At 35.0% G+C, this 14,987-nt stretch overlaps 1 protein-coding gene across 1 annotated transcript in view; it reads right to left on the bottom strand.

The window, feature by feature from the left end:
• The window catches only part of CCDC141 (coiled-coil domain containing 141), a 110,147-nt gene that overhangs the window by 48,551 nt on the left and 46,609 nt on the right, over nucleotides 1–14,987 (bottom strand). The window contains exons 7-8 of the mRNA XM_076342516.1: nucleotides 11,593–11,787; nucleotides 1,917–2,089 (exon numbers count right to left, since the gene is read on the bottom strand). Of these exons, the coding sequence (XP_076198631.1) occupies nucleotides 1,917–2,089; nucleotides 11,593–11,787 (368 nt within the window). The remainder of the gene's footprint in view (nucleotides 1–1,916; nucleotides 2,090–11,592; nucleotides 11,788–14,987) is intronic.

The raw sequence follows: 14,987 nt of genomic DNA, 5'->3' as shown, positions 1-14,987 counted from the left end.
TATTAAAAATTTGGCCTTGAGCAACCTAATCCAACTGACAGGTTTTGAGCAAGGGATTGCACCAAATGACCTCCAGCTTTTCTTGCCAGTTTAAATTATTCCATGATTGTAATCCTCAAGCCCGCGCCTAGGAATATAAAGTGTTCCACCTGCACAGACGTATTAGCACTACTCACTTAAATATATGAGGCCTGAAGGCGGCAGGGAAAAACTGAAAAGCCATAATATGCTGTGTTTGCTTTCTTAGAAAGGGACTTAATTATTTTTATGATACAAGTAGGCATTTAAAATATTGGAGAGCCTGGGATTTTTCACTATTCTTTAGAAACAGCAAAACACATTTCTAGTGAGATTGCCTATTGATATTGTTTTAAGTTTCACCTTCCTTCTCTAAATCACTGCTGCTTCAGCTGTAACGCTTTGCCATTTTTTAAATTATAATGTCGTCTAGGCAGAAATCTTACCTTCTTTATTTATTTATGGAATATCTTGAGCAGCACTTTGACACACAGGAGATCTGCCTGTGGCATTACCTGTTTTTATTGATATTTACCAGAAATGACTGATAGGGTTATTTTGACAAATTCTTCCTATTCTTCTTGATATGTATGGATGATATCTTACTATCTCACTGCTAATTTAGACTGTTCAAATGTTTTTTTAAAAACTCTTAATAAGGAAGAAAGAAAATTAATGACTTGTTATTTTAGGGATTTATTCTATCAAGATCTTTAGCGTTCCTAACATTAATCAATGTTGTGCAGACATAATTTGAAACACAACATCTGCTTCTGTTGAGGTAACGTCTAGCAGAACATCAAGGCCTAGAGAACAGCAGAATGTGTTCTGGAATTATGGCTGGTTTAGGAATCAAAGTCAAAATTTCACTGAGGAAAATCCATTTCCTTTCCATTTAATTAAAATATCAGGAGATCCTGAAGCAGTAACAATAGCTGTAAAGCCAGATGCACATGTTCCCAAAACAACTTTCTGTTTGAATTTTCTATTTCGTTCCTTTGCTGGGTTCAAGCCAATTACATCTGGGGTGACAGGTAAAGGCGCTTTAGATAAAATTTTTTGCAAGGTTATGAGATGAAATAAAAATCTTATCTAGACTTTCAGTTGCTGTGTTGAAGTAAAGCTATTCAAAGTTCAGGAATAATTAAGGACATAAGCATGTAATGAGAAGGTATAGCTAAGCCATGGTTATCTACTCTGTCTTTAAAGTAGAACTCATTAGTATAAATGGTCTTCATTCTTATTGCACCAGCCTCCTACTAAGACCTGAAAAGTAGGAGATATTAAGCCACTAGGACTGACTCTAAACTAAGTCATGCTTTACAGCAGTGTAAAAATCATATCTGTGGAGTACATCATCACTATAATTAACAAAAGCTTTGGAAGGAAAAAAAGTTGTCTCATTCATGAATTAAAACTACTAAAAAGTGGAGAAACTTCCACATTTTCTGCACTTAACACCTGTATTTTTGTCTTGCATCAAATCACATTATAATTGTTATAATGATGACTTTCGAAAAGGTCTAAAAGGATTACATTGGGCAGCAAGGAGTGTTCATAGCCATTGATACTTTAATTTTCATTTGCATACATTTACTTTTCCAAAATGTTAACTAAACCATTGTTTCTGAACAGTGCCCTAACATACCAATTCCACTGTTTGACACCACTCTTACAAGTAGTGTGTAGTATTCCTAAAGATTTTTGTTAAAGAGATTGGTTTGTATAAATACCAACAGATAAGTATGGCAGAAACTTTGAGTTTCAGGTCATTTAAATGCATACCTACTTAGTTAACTATACTGGCTCTAAATGCAATCTGATTCTAACTAGTCAAGTTATAAAGGAACAGGTAGATATGGAGAAATGCAGAAGATATGCAAAAATGGAGGGAATACCTGTGAGAATCTGCTTTATTAACTAAAGTTTGTCCTTTTTGCAAGGTGCTCGCTGTGCAACTTTTAATCACTTCCTGTAATTCCTCATATTTCATCGTCAAGATAGGCAAATGTAAGCCTTCTGAATTAAAGATTTTAAGGTAATTCTCAATACCTTCAAGACCATCAAGTACCTGCAAAAAAAAAAAACCAAACAGCATTTCTTGTCAATATTTCTATTTAAAATGTGAATGTTTATTCTTTTACATGAATAGATGATCAATGGACATTTAATATTTAATATTTCTTCAGAAATGAAAAGCAAGATTTTAATTTAGGGCCTGATAATTGACTTTGCAGGTCACAGAAGAACACAGGTATAATTCAACAAAAGTTAATATAAGTATGGACATGAAAAATCATGATTACTCTTTGAACTTAAAACTATTCCATTTTTTCAGCAATAGTCAGGCTAATTTGACATACTGAAGTAGAACCAAAATAATGAGAGTAATGCAGCGCGTTGGCATTCAAAGTTTTATTGAAGCACACTCGTTAAGAGTTTTACCAAAATTATTCTTCTTTTTAATGTTTTAAATATATTACATGTATATCCAATAAGTAAATTATAATTAAATATATTTTTATTAAAAAGGTAGGCTTTGATTTTGCACATATGCAGCTTTGGTTTTGTTATACCTATTCTCTGTCTTCCTTTAGTGCAAGCAGAAGTTTCTCATTCAAATACCAGAAGAAAGTGACAAAAGTAAAAAGACTCCTGTCTTTTTAGACAGAGTATGGACAACATTGCAATACTCCATTATTAAAGTTAGTAAATGCTAATATTAGTAAAATAGAAATGTGCCCAAACCTACTGAGCATAATTAACATCATAGCAGTAGCACTGTATTCTCTTACACAGATTTTTTTTGTTGCTCTAAACACCAGAAAAGCATGAAATCTAAATAAAGCAAAGCAGTAGACAATGTCTAATAGCATTAATTTCTCATTGAATGTATATATTTATGCAATGAATTGAAAATGTAATGACTATAACAGGGACTACTCTGTATACATATTTTTAAAAGGAAATCAACTCTTTGTACAACACCAAGCAAACTTGTGTTCTGACTTTGCAAATCTCTATATATACTCTAAGCTTTAGTTCAGTGAATAATTTTGCAGACTTACACTCCAAAAATACATTGCTTTTGAAGCCTCAGTTCATCACTGAGAATTCTGAGAGACAAGAAAACTATATACATGCTAAAATACTATCCTTAATTATGTCAACTTTAAAATTACTACATCAGAAGAACAAAAGAACTTTGAGGCAGACTAAATTTGACTTTAAAGACTTTTGCAAGGTTCTACATTCATAAAAAGGTGAAAAGTGAAAATTTAATGAGATTCTCAGGGGGCAATATCATCCAGCTTGCTACAGCATATTACATATGAACCACGAACTCAGCAGCTGAGAATGAACCCTATATTGCTGACTCAAAACAGCAAGCAGAGATGCCTGAACCCTCTTAAACAACTGAAATCTATGCAAAAGAAATGAAGGAAAATAAAGAAAAGAGGATGAGCAAAAGTAATTCAACTTCTATACACAATGGATTAAAAAAAGAAAATGCATACTATTTTATTGTCTCTGCCAGGTTATTTTTCCTTGCAGAATAAAGGATTCAGCATTTAAAAAAAAAAAAAAAAAAGGTATCCTGACCATACGAAGAAAATTTTCTAAGAACAAGAACACTCCATCAGAGGAGGAGTGTAATTGAAGGTACCCAGGAAGGACTTTTCCTAAAACATGAAATCCTTTTAGTCATCACTAAGTATAAAAAAGGCCATAAACTTCAGATTAAGACAGGAACTGCAATCATCTTTGGAAACTCATAGATTCATGGACCTATGTGAATCTCAAAGATTTTTTTCTGTAAATAGAGGCCATTCACATGAACTCAAGAACTAAGTGAAGTTTATTTGTTTTGTGTAATAGGTTACTTATAATGAATTCCAGTCTTCAGGAACATACTTAAGAATATTGTCCTGGTTTCGGCTGGGTTAGAGTTAATTTCCTTCCTAGTAGCTGGTACAGTGCTGTGGTTTGGATTTAGGGTGAGAACAATGTTGATAACACACCGATGTTTTAGTTGTTGCTAGGTAGTGCTTACACTAGTCAAGGACTTTTCAGCTTCCCATGCTCTACCGACTGAGAAGGCTGGAGGTGCACAAGAAGCTGGGAGGGGGCACAGCCAGGACAGCTGACCCAAACTGGCCAAAGGGACATTCCATACCATGTGACGTCATGCTCAGTATATAAACTGTGGCGAGTTAGCCAGGGTCGGCAACTGCTGCTTGGGAACTGGCTGGGCATAGGTCAGCGGGTGGTGAGCAATTGCATCGTGCATCACTTGCTTTGTATATTCTTTTATTATTGTTGTTATTATTATTACTATTTTATTTTATTTCAATTATTAAACTGTTCTTATCTCAACCCACGGGTTTTCTCACTTTTACTCTTCCGATTCTCTCCTCCATCCCACCGAGGAGGGGGGGAGAGTGAGCGAGCGGCTGTGTGGTGCTCAGTTGCCAGCTGAGGTTAAACCACGACAATATTAAAGAGTCATAGGAAAGTTATAAAGTGTTCAAGAATGATTATGAATTTATAAGTATCTCAGAAGGAGTGAACCACTCAGCCAGACTTATTGTGAGTATTACTAGTTAGCATATTTAACTAGGCAAGCAGCAAATGTAAGAATGTGTTTTGAGTCTTGCTAAAACGCAATAGGGAGATTTAAAGTTAATAAATCAAAAATGTATATATTACTGCCATTGTTACATTTATCAAAGAGCAACATGAGCAGAATGGCAACTGGACAAGAGACTATTTAGAAGAGAACCAGGATGGGAAAAAAAAAAAATCAGGTGTTCTCTGCAGCTTCTCTTCCTAAACATATCTGAGTGCCTTGCATGTTCATCAATCTGCACCTTCAAGGATGATAGAAAACTTTATTGGGTTGCATTGCCTGCATTCTCAGTGCTGTTGTTACTTCAGTCAATTAAGGCTGCTACCACAAGCGAAGATTTATGTTTCCTCATGTTCAATTTCAGTTGCAAGTAGGAAGCCTGATTACAGCAAGTTATTATCTGGATTAACTTTTTCCCTAGCAACCGCTGCAGTCATTGGTAGTTCTATACCCCTCCTATTATCCTCAGAATAGCAACATCAGGCCCTAAATTCAGACTTTCAAGAGCTCAACCGTATCAACATTAAACAATCCATACAAAGCCAGCCTTCTACTTCTATCTCAGACTCTTTTCAAGAACTAACATGTGTATATCTCTGATTTTTTTTTAATAGCATAAGCATATTATGGCATAGGCAACAGAATATGAGGAAGAAAGCATCTTGTCTACATGCAACTGTGGTACCAGAGCATAAATTAGGTGATATGGTTTTAGAAATTGTATCACTTGATCTATCAGCTGACAACACAAAAATACTTTGCAACTTATATATTCACAAGTTAAAGATGCAGGAGAGTTATAATTAGTGATCTAAATGCTTTACACTAATGACAGGGTTTTTTGCATTTCAGCATGGAAGATTAGTAGGGAAAAAATAATAGTTATGCTAGCAAAAATGACAAAAACCTTACAAGCTGTAATTAAAATGAACACCAACATGCTGAAGATAACATGGGCATAACTCCTATTCTCTTTCCTGAGCCATTCTGGGCATTTCCTGCTATTAAAAAAACACTTTGTAATAAATTCAAATGTCATTCAAAAAGGATCTTAATATTTCTCTCTAAATTTCCTTGGTAACGGTTACCTTGACCATTCTTCATGATTGGGATCCATTTTAAGTAATTTTTGAAAAGCAACAAAAATCACGCAATGCAATTTTCCCCGTCTGTTCGGTTTTGTGGTTCAGAACATGAATGGTGAATTTTGTTCTGGTTCTTTTTTTTCCCACTTTCATTCTTTGATTTTGCTTTAGTTTTCTTTTCGTTCAGTCTGTCTTCCTCATCCATTTATCATAGTTTTGAGATCTTTTCAAGGAAATAAATGATATAATCCCTCTGTACATCCTCTGCTTCTCTACTGTCATCTGGCTCCATATAGTTGTCTTGCTTTCAAAGTCCTGTGCCTGTTCAGTTGTTCCTCTGTAGTTCCTTATACTTTATTAATTACCAAGATCAAAAGCAAGTAAAGGATTTTTCAGCAAGGCTTCTAACTCAGCAATATGGACCTCTATTTGTGTATTTAATTATTTTTACCAATACCAAGTGTTATCACCACAAAATCATTGACTAACAACATACACAAACCTGAAAATTCCATTAACAAGGAGAAAGAGAGTCTAGAAGGTTAAGCAAAATAAGTTTCACTGGATCATGCAGAGGTCTGTATTCCAATCCCCACAGCTCCATGCCAAGAATGTTCCACCTCTAAGTCCCTCCTGTATGTTCACTTTAAAGCTAGTTACTATCTATACTATCTCAAACGATTTTTAATTTTTCAATGGCACATAGGAGGAAAAAAAAAAAAACAGCATCTAAAGTAGTTAGAAGAAAGTGTATATGTCCTGGAGTTCAAAATCAAAATGTGACTTTTGAAGTAACTTATGCGCCAAAGTACAAGATACTCCACAGCTAACTAAAAATGTGAATCTGCAAACATACTGTACTCAGTAAAAGCCTTATTTATTTACTTTAAGCTATCCAAGTGAACATTTTCAAGCTTTCGCCATACCAAAGCAATCTCAGACTATTCCACGTATCATTTCCCAAGTATTCTCAGAGGATAGCTGCACAGAGATCCCCCTGCAGAAAGTCAAACTGAAGGTAACTACATAGAAATGGATTGATATTTAAAGGAAAGCTTAGCAAGGAATGTACATGATTACAAAAGAGCCAAGGAGCTTACAAACATGAAGAAAAATATTGCTTAATGCAGCCAAACATACACCAGAACTTAAGAGCACAAACACAATGCGAGTCCTACACTTCTGTGTTTTATTTTCCTGAATTCATTAAAAATTAAAATGACAATGAGATACACAAGATCTAAAAGGAGTTGTCTTTGAGTTAGTTCAAAACAACTAATACTCTATTTTGCTCATTTGCCCTTTACACAAAGAGAGTCCGAAGGTTCAGGCATACCCTGAGAAAAACTGAAAATGTCTCTTTTCTGAACTATAGTAATTATAGTGTTTTGTTCACTCTTACACATAACAGGTGTAATGGCATGCTGTGGAGACACACCTGAGCTAGTGCTTTCTTCAGCAGGTACTTCCACAAAGCACAGCCCTGTACTCTGAAAAGATGCTACCTTTGACAGCAAAGCAATAGACCTATATTTGTGTAGCTCCTTGTCCACACTAGAAGGGGTTGATTATCAGCAACAGTTTTAACACTATTTCCATCAGCCCATCTCAGATTCCTCATTATAAATGAAATCTAGAAAGATCAGACTTATTGGAGCAAAAGATATCTCTCACTTCAAGGGTCTGTAAATAATTTCAACACCAAGTATTCTTTACATGTTGTTAAAAAAAATACCAAAGGAATTTGTCTTGTTAAAGACAAATGTGATTACAGCCCCACCTGGTGCTCAAAGCAAAAATTAGTGCAGGCAAAGCCTTAAAGTTGTTTTTTCAGCACATTTAATAGAGATGAAGATTGTTGTTGGAGCTATCCTCGGAAATGATCTGTTTTTAAAGCTTCTATAAATGATCTGCAAACAATATGCTTAAAAAAAATACAAAATGACTATTTGGTCTTTGGACACCTTAAAATATAAAATTTTCTAACTAGTTTTCTAAAGAAAAGGTTTTGGAAAAAAAGTGTGCATTACTAATACTACTTGATGTATGTGCCTTTAAAGAACAGGCTTGTAAAATGGAAACAGAGAGATTTCACATTTTAAGTTTGGTCTTTAATGTTGAGGTCCTTTTCAGTGGAAAATTTTCAGATGTAGCACCTGATTATCAAAATTATCAAAGGCTTAAAACTCAATGGGACACCTTCAGATATCAGAGTTTAAGCACTTATTATTTCCAAAAAGCACACAAACCCTTGTTTTCTTTAATTTCAGTGTAACAGGTGGTTGGTCAGCACCACTGGCTGAAGACCTAATGTTTCAAAAGCTTTGTGCCCCAAATCAAGGCAACAAAATCGAGAACCAAGATAGGTCTCTGATCTGATAGCACACACCTGGAAAAGGCTTGAATAAGTTCTCTACTGACATCAAGAACTGACGAGATAGAGGGTTTTTTGCTTAATCCTTCTGTGCTAACTCAAATAAATTTCCTTTAACAAATTGTCATGTATTAATACTAGAATGCAATAACAGAACTTACTTTTATTATATGGTAAGCCAAAGAAATTACTAAATTACTTCTTGCTTTAACTAAAGAATATCATCCAGTTTGCAGTTATGGAAGATCTAATACAATTGTGGTAAATTGTTCCAATAGCTCATTTCTTCACTGTTTAAAAAATATGCTCTATTACTAGTTGGAATTTGGCAAAGTTTGACATCTGTCTGTGGATTTTGTTGTCTGCTGGATAGAAAAATTATATGCTATTAAACTTTCCTTGCCCATATAGGTGCTTATAGATTGCCTGTCTTTATTACCTACTACTCTTACATAAATTACAAATAATATAGGCAGAAAAATACCAGCAATCAATCCACAGTACTCCACTGGAAGCTCATCTGTTGATAAAAATCCCTACTACTTTTCCCATTTTAAGGCTTAAAACAGATTTGGCTCTGAATCAGCTTCAAGTGGCTTGAGGATTTTGTATCATTCACTTTCACCATCAACACATGAAATAGCAGAAATATAACCTTACAGAAGTCTGTTATAACACTATTTCCACCTTTATTGATCCTTATTTGATCTTCTCATAAAAACCTATTGTTAAGCTGACACATATCAATGGATTTGAACTAATGATATTAAGCTCCCTCAATTCTTTATTAATCAGCTCTTCTATCAGCTGTTCCCATGAGTTTGCCCAACCTTGATTTTAGGTTGAAAACTTTTAAATTAACTGTGCCATCCTCTTCCCATCTCAACATTGTAACATTTTTGGGGGAAATTGAATGTTTTCAAGATTTTACAGCACTACCTCTTAAGAGGGAAAAAATCTTCTTACTCAACTTATTTTTCACCTCTCTGATGAGTTTCTAGAAGACAGTACAAGTTAGTGCCAAATTAGCATCCAAATAGGGTTTTGATTTTTATTATATGGGCACACATCCACTACAAACTGGATTATAATTATTTTGCTTATACCAAGGAAAACCGTTCAGAGGATAATTTAATTTTTGGAAAGACTAATTCCAAATTCAACCTAGTCTCTCAAAAGAGAAAGGCTCAGAAGCAATACAAGTGAATACACTTTCAGTAACAAGCCTCTAAATATTTTAGATTTAACTGGAAACATTTTACAGCCAAGAAGAGACACTGGATTCCTGAAGACTCATTTTGTTTCCATGTAAATGCACACTTTCACCATTTTAATTCTACCTGACTGAATGTGGCTGAATCCCAAGTCATTTCTAGTATGCCTATTATTCCATTATTATTTTATTCCTTTCTACATGCATTTCTGTCGTGGTTTCACTTTAGTCAGAGAGCAACTGAGCACCACGCAGCTGACTGCTCACTATGCCCACCGCCCCCCCCGGTGGGATGGGGGAGAGAATTGGAAGAGTAAAAGTGAGAAAAACTCGTGGGTTGAGATAAAGACAGTTTAATAATTTAAATTAAATAATAATAATAATAATAATAATAATATACAAAGCAAGATGTACAATGCAATTGCTCACCACCCGCTGACCTATGCCCAGCCAGGCCCTGAGCAGCGGCCCCCCCGCCAGCTTTCCCCAGTTTATGTACTGAGCATGACGTCACATGGTATGGAATGTCCCTTTGGCCAGTTTGGGTCAGCTGTCCTGGCTGTGCCCCCTCCCAGCTTCTTGTGCACCTCCAGCCTTCTCAGTCGGTAGAGCATGGGAAGCTGAAAAGTCCTTGACTAGTGTAAGCACTACTTAGCAACAACTAAAACATCGGTGTGTTATCAACATTGTTCTCACCCTAAATCCAAACCACAGCACTGTACCAGCTACTAGGAAGAAAATTAACTCTATACCTGCCGAAACCAGGACAATTTCTTTGACTGTATTGTACTCCCATATAGTGATTTTTTTTTTCAGTCTGTTTTTTTTTATTCCAGTCTTTTTTCTTTACTTAAACAATAAGTTTTACAACATTTGTTTACTGGAGACCTATTAAAATTCCCACTTGAATCAGTTTAATTTAAAAATTCATTATCTATTTTTAACTGCGATTAAGTACTACCCTGTATTATCATACCATTTGAAAAAGACTTAAGATCTTAGGCCTTGAGCCAGTAAGAATATAAAAAGTAAACTAACCTACATAAGATTACATGTTGACTAGTCTAAAAACTTCAGAAGATGACTGAAGAAAAAAAAAAATCCGATATTTTTGTTTTGCGATAGGGATTTGAAGAGAAAGTCTACAAGAATATTCTTTTCATGCTGACATTAAAGTCAACAAAAAAAACCCAAAAAGAAATTATGAACAGAACACACTTGAAAGCATATTAAAGTATTCAATTATGATAAACAGCTTATATTATAGAGAAAAAAGTATTATAAGTAGGATTTAACAAAAATTAATGACCAAATTTATGAAAATAATTTTCATACAAGTAGTTATTACTGGACTTGATGTTTGAAAAAGTAAACATTTAGTTTTAAAATATTCCTTTTTTTGGTCATCAATGATTTACCCATTTTCATCACATAAGATCAGGAAAAGACAGAAAATTAAACAGACATACTAGTGTTTTAGTTGTTGCAACTAGTCAAGGCTGCTTGTACCTAAACACAACCCACACAAAACAAGCAATGTATAGAATTCAGTAGACAGGTAGGCCCCTCTTAGCGTTCTCCTGTGAGAGCTGCAAGAATCTGATTCTGGAATCTGAATCACTGCTTCTCCACATGAGCACATCAGTGATGGAAATTATTGCCTACACATTATCTTGCTGACCTCAGTATATGTGTGGGCCTTCCTTCATCATTTGTGCTATGACTAAGGGAGTTTTGTGCTTTTTTTAACTGGCTACTTCGGTATTACATCATGTCTAGACCATGTAGTATATGACGTGCCTGATATGAGGAATTTTATATTGTCCTTGATTTTTCTCATGTCTGATTATTAATTAGCCCCTGTGGAGACCACTGCAAGTATAGACATCATTTCTGGTATCCATCCTAGCCTGTAACTGTTTGGGTATTTTAGAGCAGCTCCTATATCTTCATACAGCATTATGCCATCATGACAGACCCCATGGTCTTAAAGTCCAGTTTTTGGCAGATATTTCCCAAATGCCTTATTTTGAAAACTGAGTGTTCTTCTCAATATACTGTTTTTTTAAAAAAAGAAATTTTTTAAAATGCATTTGCCATTTTGGATAGAATTTTGAGGTGAAAGGTCATATATAAAGGGTAATCAGATTTGTAATTTTCCATTCCAAATTTTTTAGCAAACTCTTTGCATAATCCCATGTATATCAGCCTTCAAGAGCACACTGACAGTTGTATTATCAGGTTATTGTTACAGATTTGGCTTCTTACCAACCTTGCCAGCAGTATGAAAAAAGTCATTAGCCTCTTGTAGCAGGGCTTTCCTTTCTTCCATACGGAAGCACACTTCTTCTCGCAACAGACAGATTTTCTGATTTGAAAGCTTTAGGTGTTCTTTTTCTGTATAGTCCTCCGAAAGCAAGATCTTAAGTGCTTCGGCTTCCAGTTGTTCCACAGTGGAATTCCATTTCTAACAGGAAAAATTCCGCTTTAATCAACTACGCATAGAAAAGTAATATACCTGCACAATAATAATATAAATACTGGAAAACATGTATCGCATTTATAGGCCTGAAAGTTATCACCGTTTAAAACAGTATTTCTACTAGGAGGGATTTCTCAGCAAATTATGGTTTTAGTGACAGAGTTTTCAGTGCTGGCATTCTACATTCTTTGACACAGTTTCACAGGCAGAACAGTTACTAGTGTGTCTGCTGGGAAAAATGGTCTGGATAACATAAAGACAAGAAACTTCTACTGGGTAAGATCACACTCCCATGACAAACAGCCCCTTAAGTCCAACTACTTAACCAAGAACAAATTAAAATATTGCCTAGATAATAGCTGCTTCCAGTGAGACAATTTCTGCTGAGAGCTGTCTGGTAATGAATTAAATCAAATGACTCTCCCTTATAGTGAGGTGTGCTATCATCCTTGACACTCTCCATTGTACATTTTCCCTGATTTCCTACACAAAAACACAAGTCCGTTCAAAGCACGTCTCTGCCTTATTTGACCATGAACCTTTCTAGTGGCAGTGACAGATCAAAGAGATGCTTTAAAAAGGAAGATCATACTTCAGAATTTCAAGCCACAGAGTCAGAAACATTACTGACGCTTAATTGAGCTAGGTACTTTAAAACTAAGGTGCTTTAAAATGGATTCAGTTGAATCAGTACAAGTTTGCATATAGGTATTTTGTCTGCATTGCACCACTTGGAAGCATATTTAGCCAATCAGAACTGATTGTCTATTTGACTCCTATTTCTTTTTTCAACTACTCATACTGAACTGACTTGTGCTTCTAGTGTACTGACCCAAATGATACATGAAATTTAGGGATTAAATCTTCATGAACAAAACTTTTTTACCTACATTTTTTTACCTGTGATAAATGCTATTACAGTATTCAGTCCCACTATCTTCTTTAGGTTATAAAGAGGTATTGAAAGGCGTATCAGACTAGACAGCCCAAACGGAAAGGAGTTTTACTTTAAGAGTCAAGAGAAAAACACCATGTCATCTCTTCCTGTCTTGCAACTACTGCTTTGTTGTTTAGCTGCTTCTTTGATTTTGCTGTGTTTTTATAGAGAAAACTATAAAGTAGTAAAACTGTTACACAGTGTACTTTATCCCTGCTGTGCTTGTTGACACTTAAAATTGGTGCCATATTATGCTGTTCAAAACAAAAGGAGCATCTGATAATACACTGCAATTTCCAATGCCTTAGGTAGCATATTTCCTCCACTTTTCCTGGTAATGAATTAAATAAGAGAAGAACCTTTTTGAAATTCATTTAGCATTTCCTTCCACAGATTTTTATCAAATGTCTGGTAAAGCAGACAGAAAAATATTTAAAAATAAGACAGAAATTTTTTCATTAAAACACTCCAAAGTGTGCATATGGCACAACAAGATTACAGGGTAGGGTCTTTTATTTTCAGCATGCTTAAAGGACGTTAGCCTCACATTTGTTGTTTCTTTTTAGTTAAGTTATTGCTAGTGAAAGACGCTGTTTTGGAACTTTTCCCTAAAGAAGTAATCTGGTTATTCACAGATCTTTCACAAATAGCAGCAATTCTAATTCCCTCATAGAGTCCCACCATGCTGCTTTATCTTTCTTTGAAGTACAATAAGTGGGAGTAGACCTATTTCGGTCTGTGTAGTTCAGTGCATTCCTTTTCTGACATTGTCCATTGTTGTGACAACAACTGATATGGTGAAAACACTTGTTCAAAAAGATCAGCAACTTATTTTACATAGACTTCTCCACCAGATGCAGTTATCTCTCCCTCCCTATTGGTACGGACTAGATCTGGAACAACAACAACAACCAAGTGAGAGAGACCCTACAATTCCCAGCATACCCATTGCCCAACATAGCCAAACTTAAATAGTACATGGCAATTCCATCGGAAAGGACTAATTTCCTTGCTGCATTTTAGATTAACTTGAACAGTTCAGGAAAAAGATCTAGCATTACTCACAGGTCACTGAAAAACATCTCAAAATGGAACACACATGCATTCAGACCATGCCTGTATGTTCTTGACTTGAACTTTGGATTCATTTCTGCAGCCTCACAGCACATGAACTAAAGCTGAAACAGAGGGTATTGACATGAGTAACAAAAGTAATTTTAAAATATGAACAAACCCCTGGGAATAAGGAATGTGATGCCTGGTGTGATGTCAATACATTGCAACACAAGTCTCAAAATCATGAATTATATACAAATAACTTCAATCTCTCTCAAAAAACAACTACCACGGTATATTAAGCGATGAACCTTTCTGTGTGAATCAGTCTGTGGTACTAACTGCTGCAAGTTATAACAGAGACAAATATTTTAGCAAAGTTGAGGAAAAAAAGGATGCACGTTTTATATGATAAATGAGACTCTAAATGTGATTTTAACAAGCAAATTTTCATTAAATTAAAACCAGTTTAAAAGGATATTAAAGCTAATTTGGGTATTAAGTAAGCTTTTTGAGGAGAAAAATTTTAAAAAAGACTTCATGCTAATAAACATAAAAGGACTGCTAACACCTTCACTGAAGTAGTAGAAACGTCCCAGATTACAGATTTATTTGATCAGTATCCTAGTTCTGTGCAATGCAACATATTCCTTCATCTTGAAAATCTGACGAATAGAAAAAGGAAAATTATGACAATCCTACTGAGTTTGTAAGTCATTTTTCCACTGTGGTGAATACTCTTCATCTTTCTGCCATGGAAGACCTGACCTAAGCAGCTGTAAAAATCTATAAATCTTCATTAATGCCTTATTTAGCTTTTTCATGTTAGATCTACTTTTGCTTTTCACGTTTATTATAGTATTAACAATTAAAAAAAAAAAAAAAAAGGTCAGCATAAAATAATTCAATAGTGTCAAAATGTTTCAATCAGATTCTAAGTGGTTTGGTAAGAAAACTAATTGCACATATTTCAACAAATTTAGCTTTGCTTCATTTTGAAAAAGAAAGATGTGCCAGAATCCCATCGAGAACTGAGTTCTGGTTATACTTCAATATACCTGCACTGTATGCCTACAAAGATGCAAACCTGTCTCACTCATGCTAAGCCTTCTTTCCTGCCATAACAGAACCCTTATGAAAAGCCTTCTCAAAGATTTTTCAAGTTCAGCTCTTCCACAAACAAACACCTGAA

The sequence above is a fragment of the Aptenodytes patagonicus genome, chromosome 6, assembly GCF_965638725.1.
Source record: "Aptenodytes patagonicus chromosome 6, bAptPat1.pri.cur, whole genome shotgun sequence".
In the NCBI taxonomy this organism is placed as follows: domain Eukaryota; kingdom Metazoa; phylum Chordata; class Aves; order Sphenisciformes; family Spheniscidae; genus Aptenodytes; species Aptenodytes patagonicus.
Note: the sequence above shows the minus strand (reverse complement) of the source record. Positions and strands in the feature narration are given on the sequence as shown.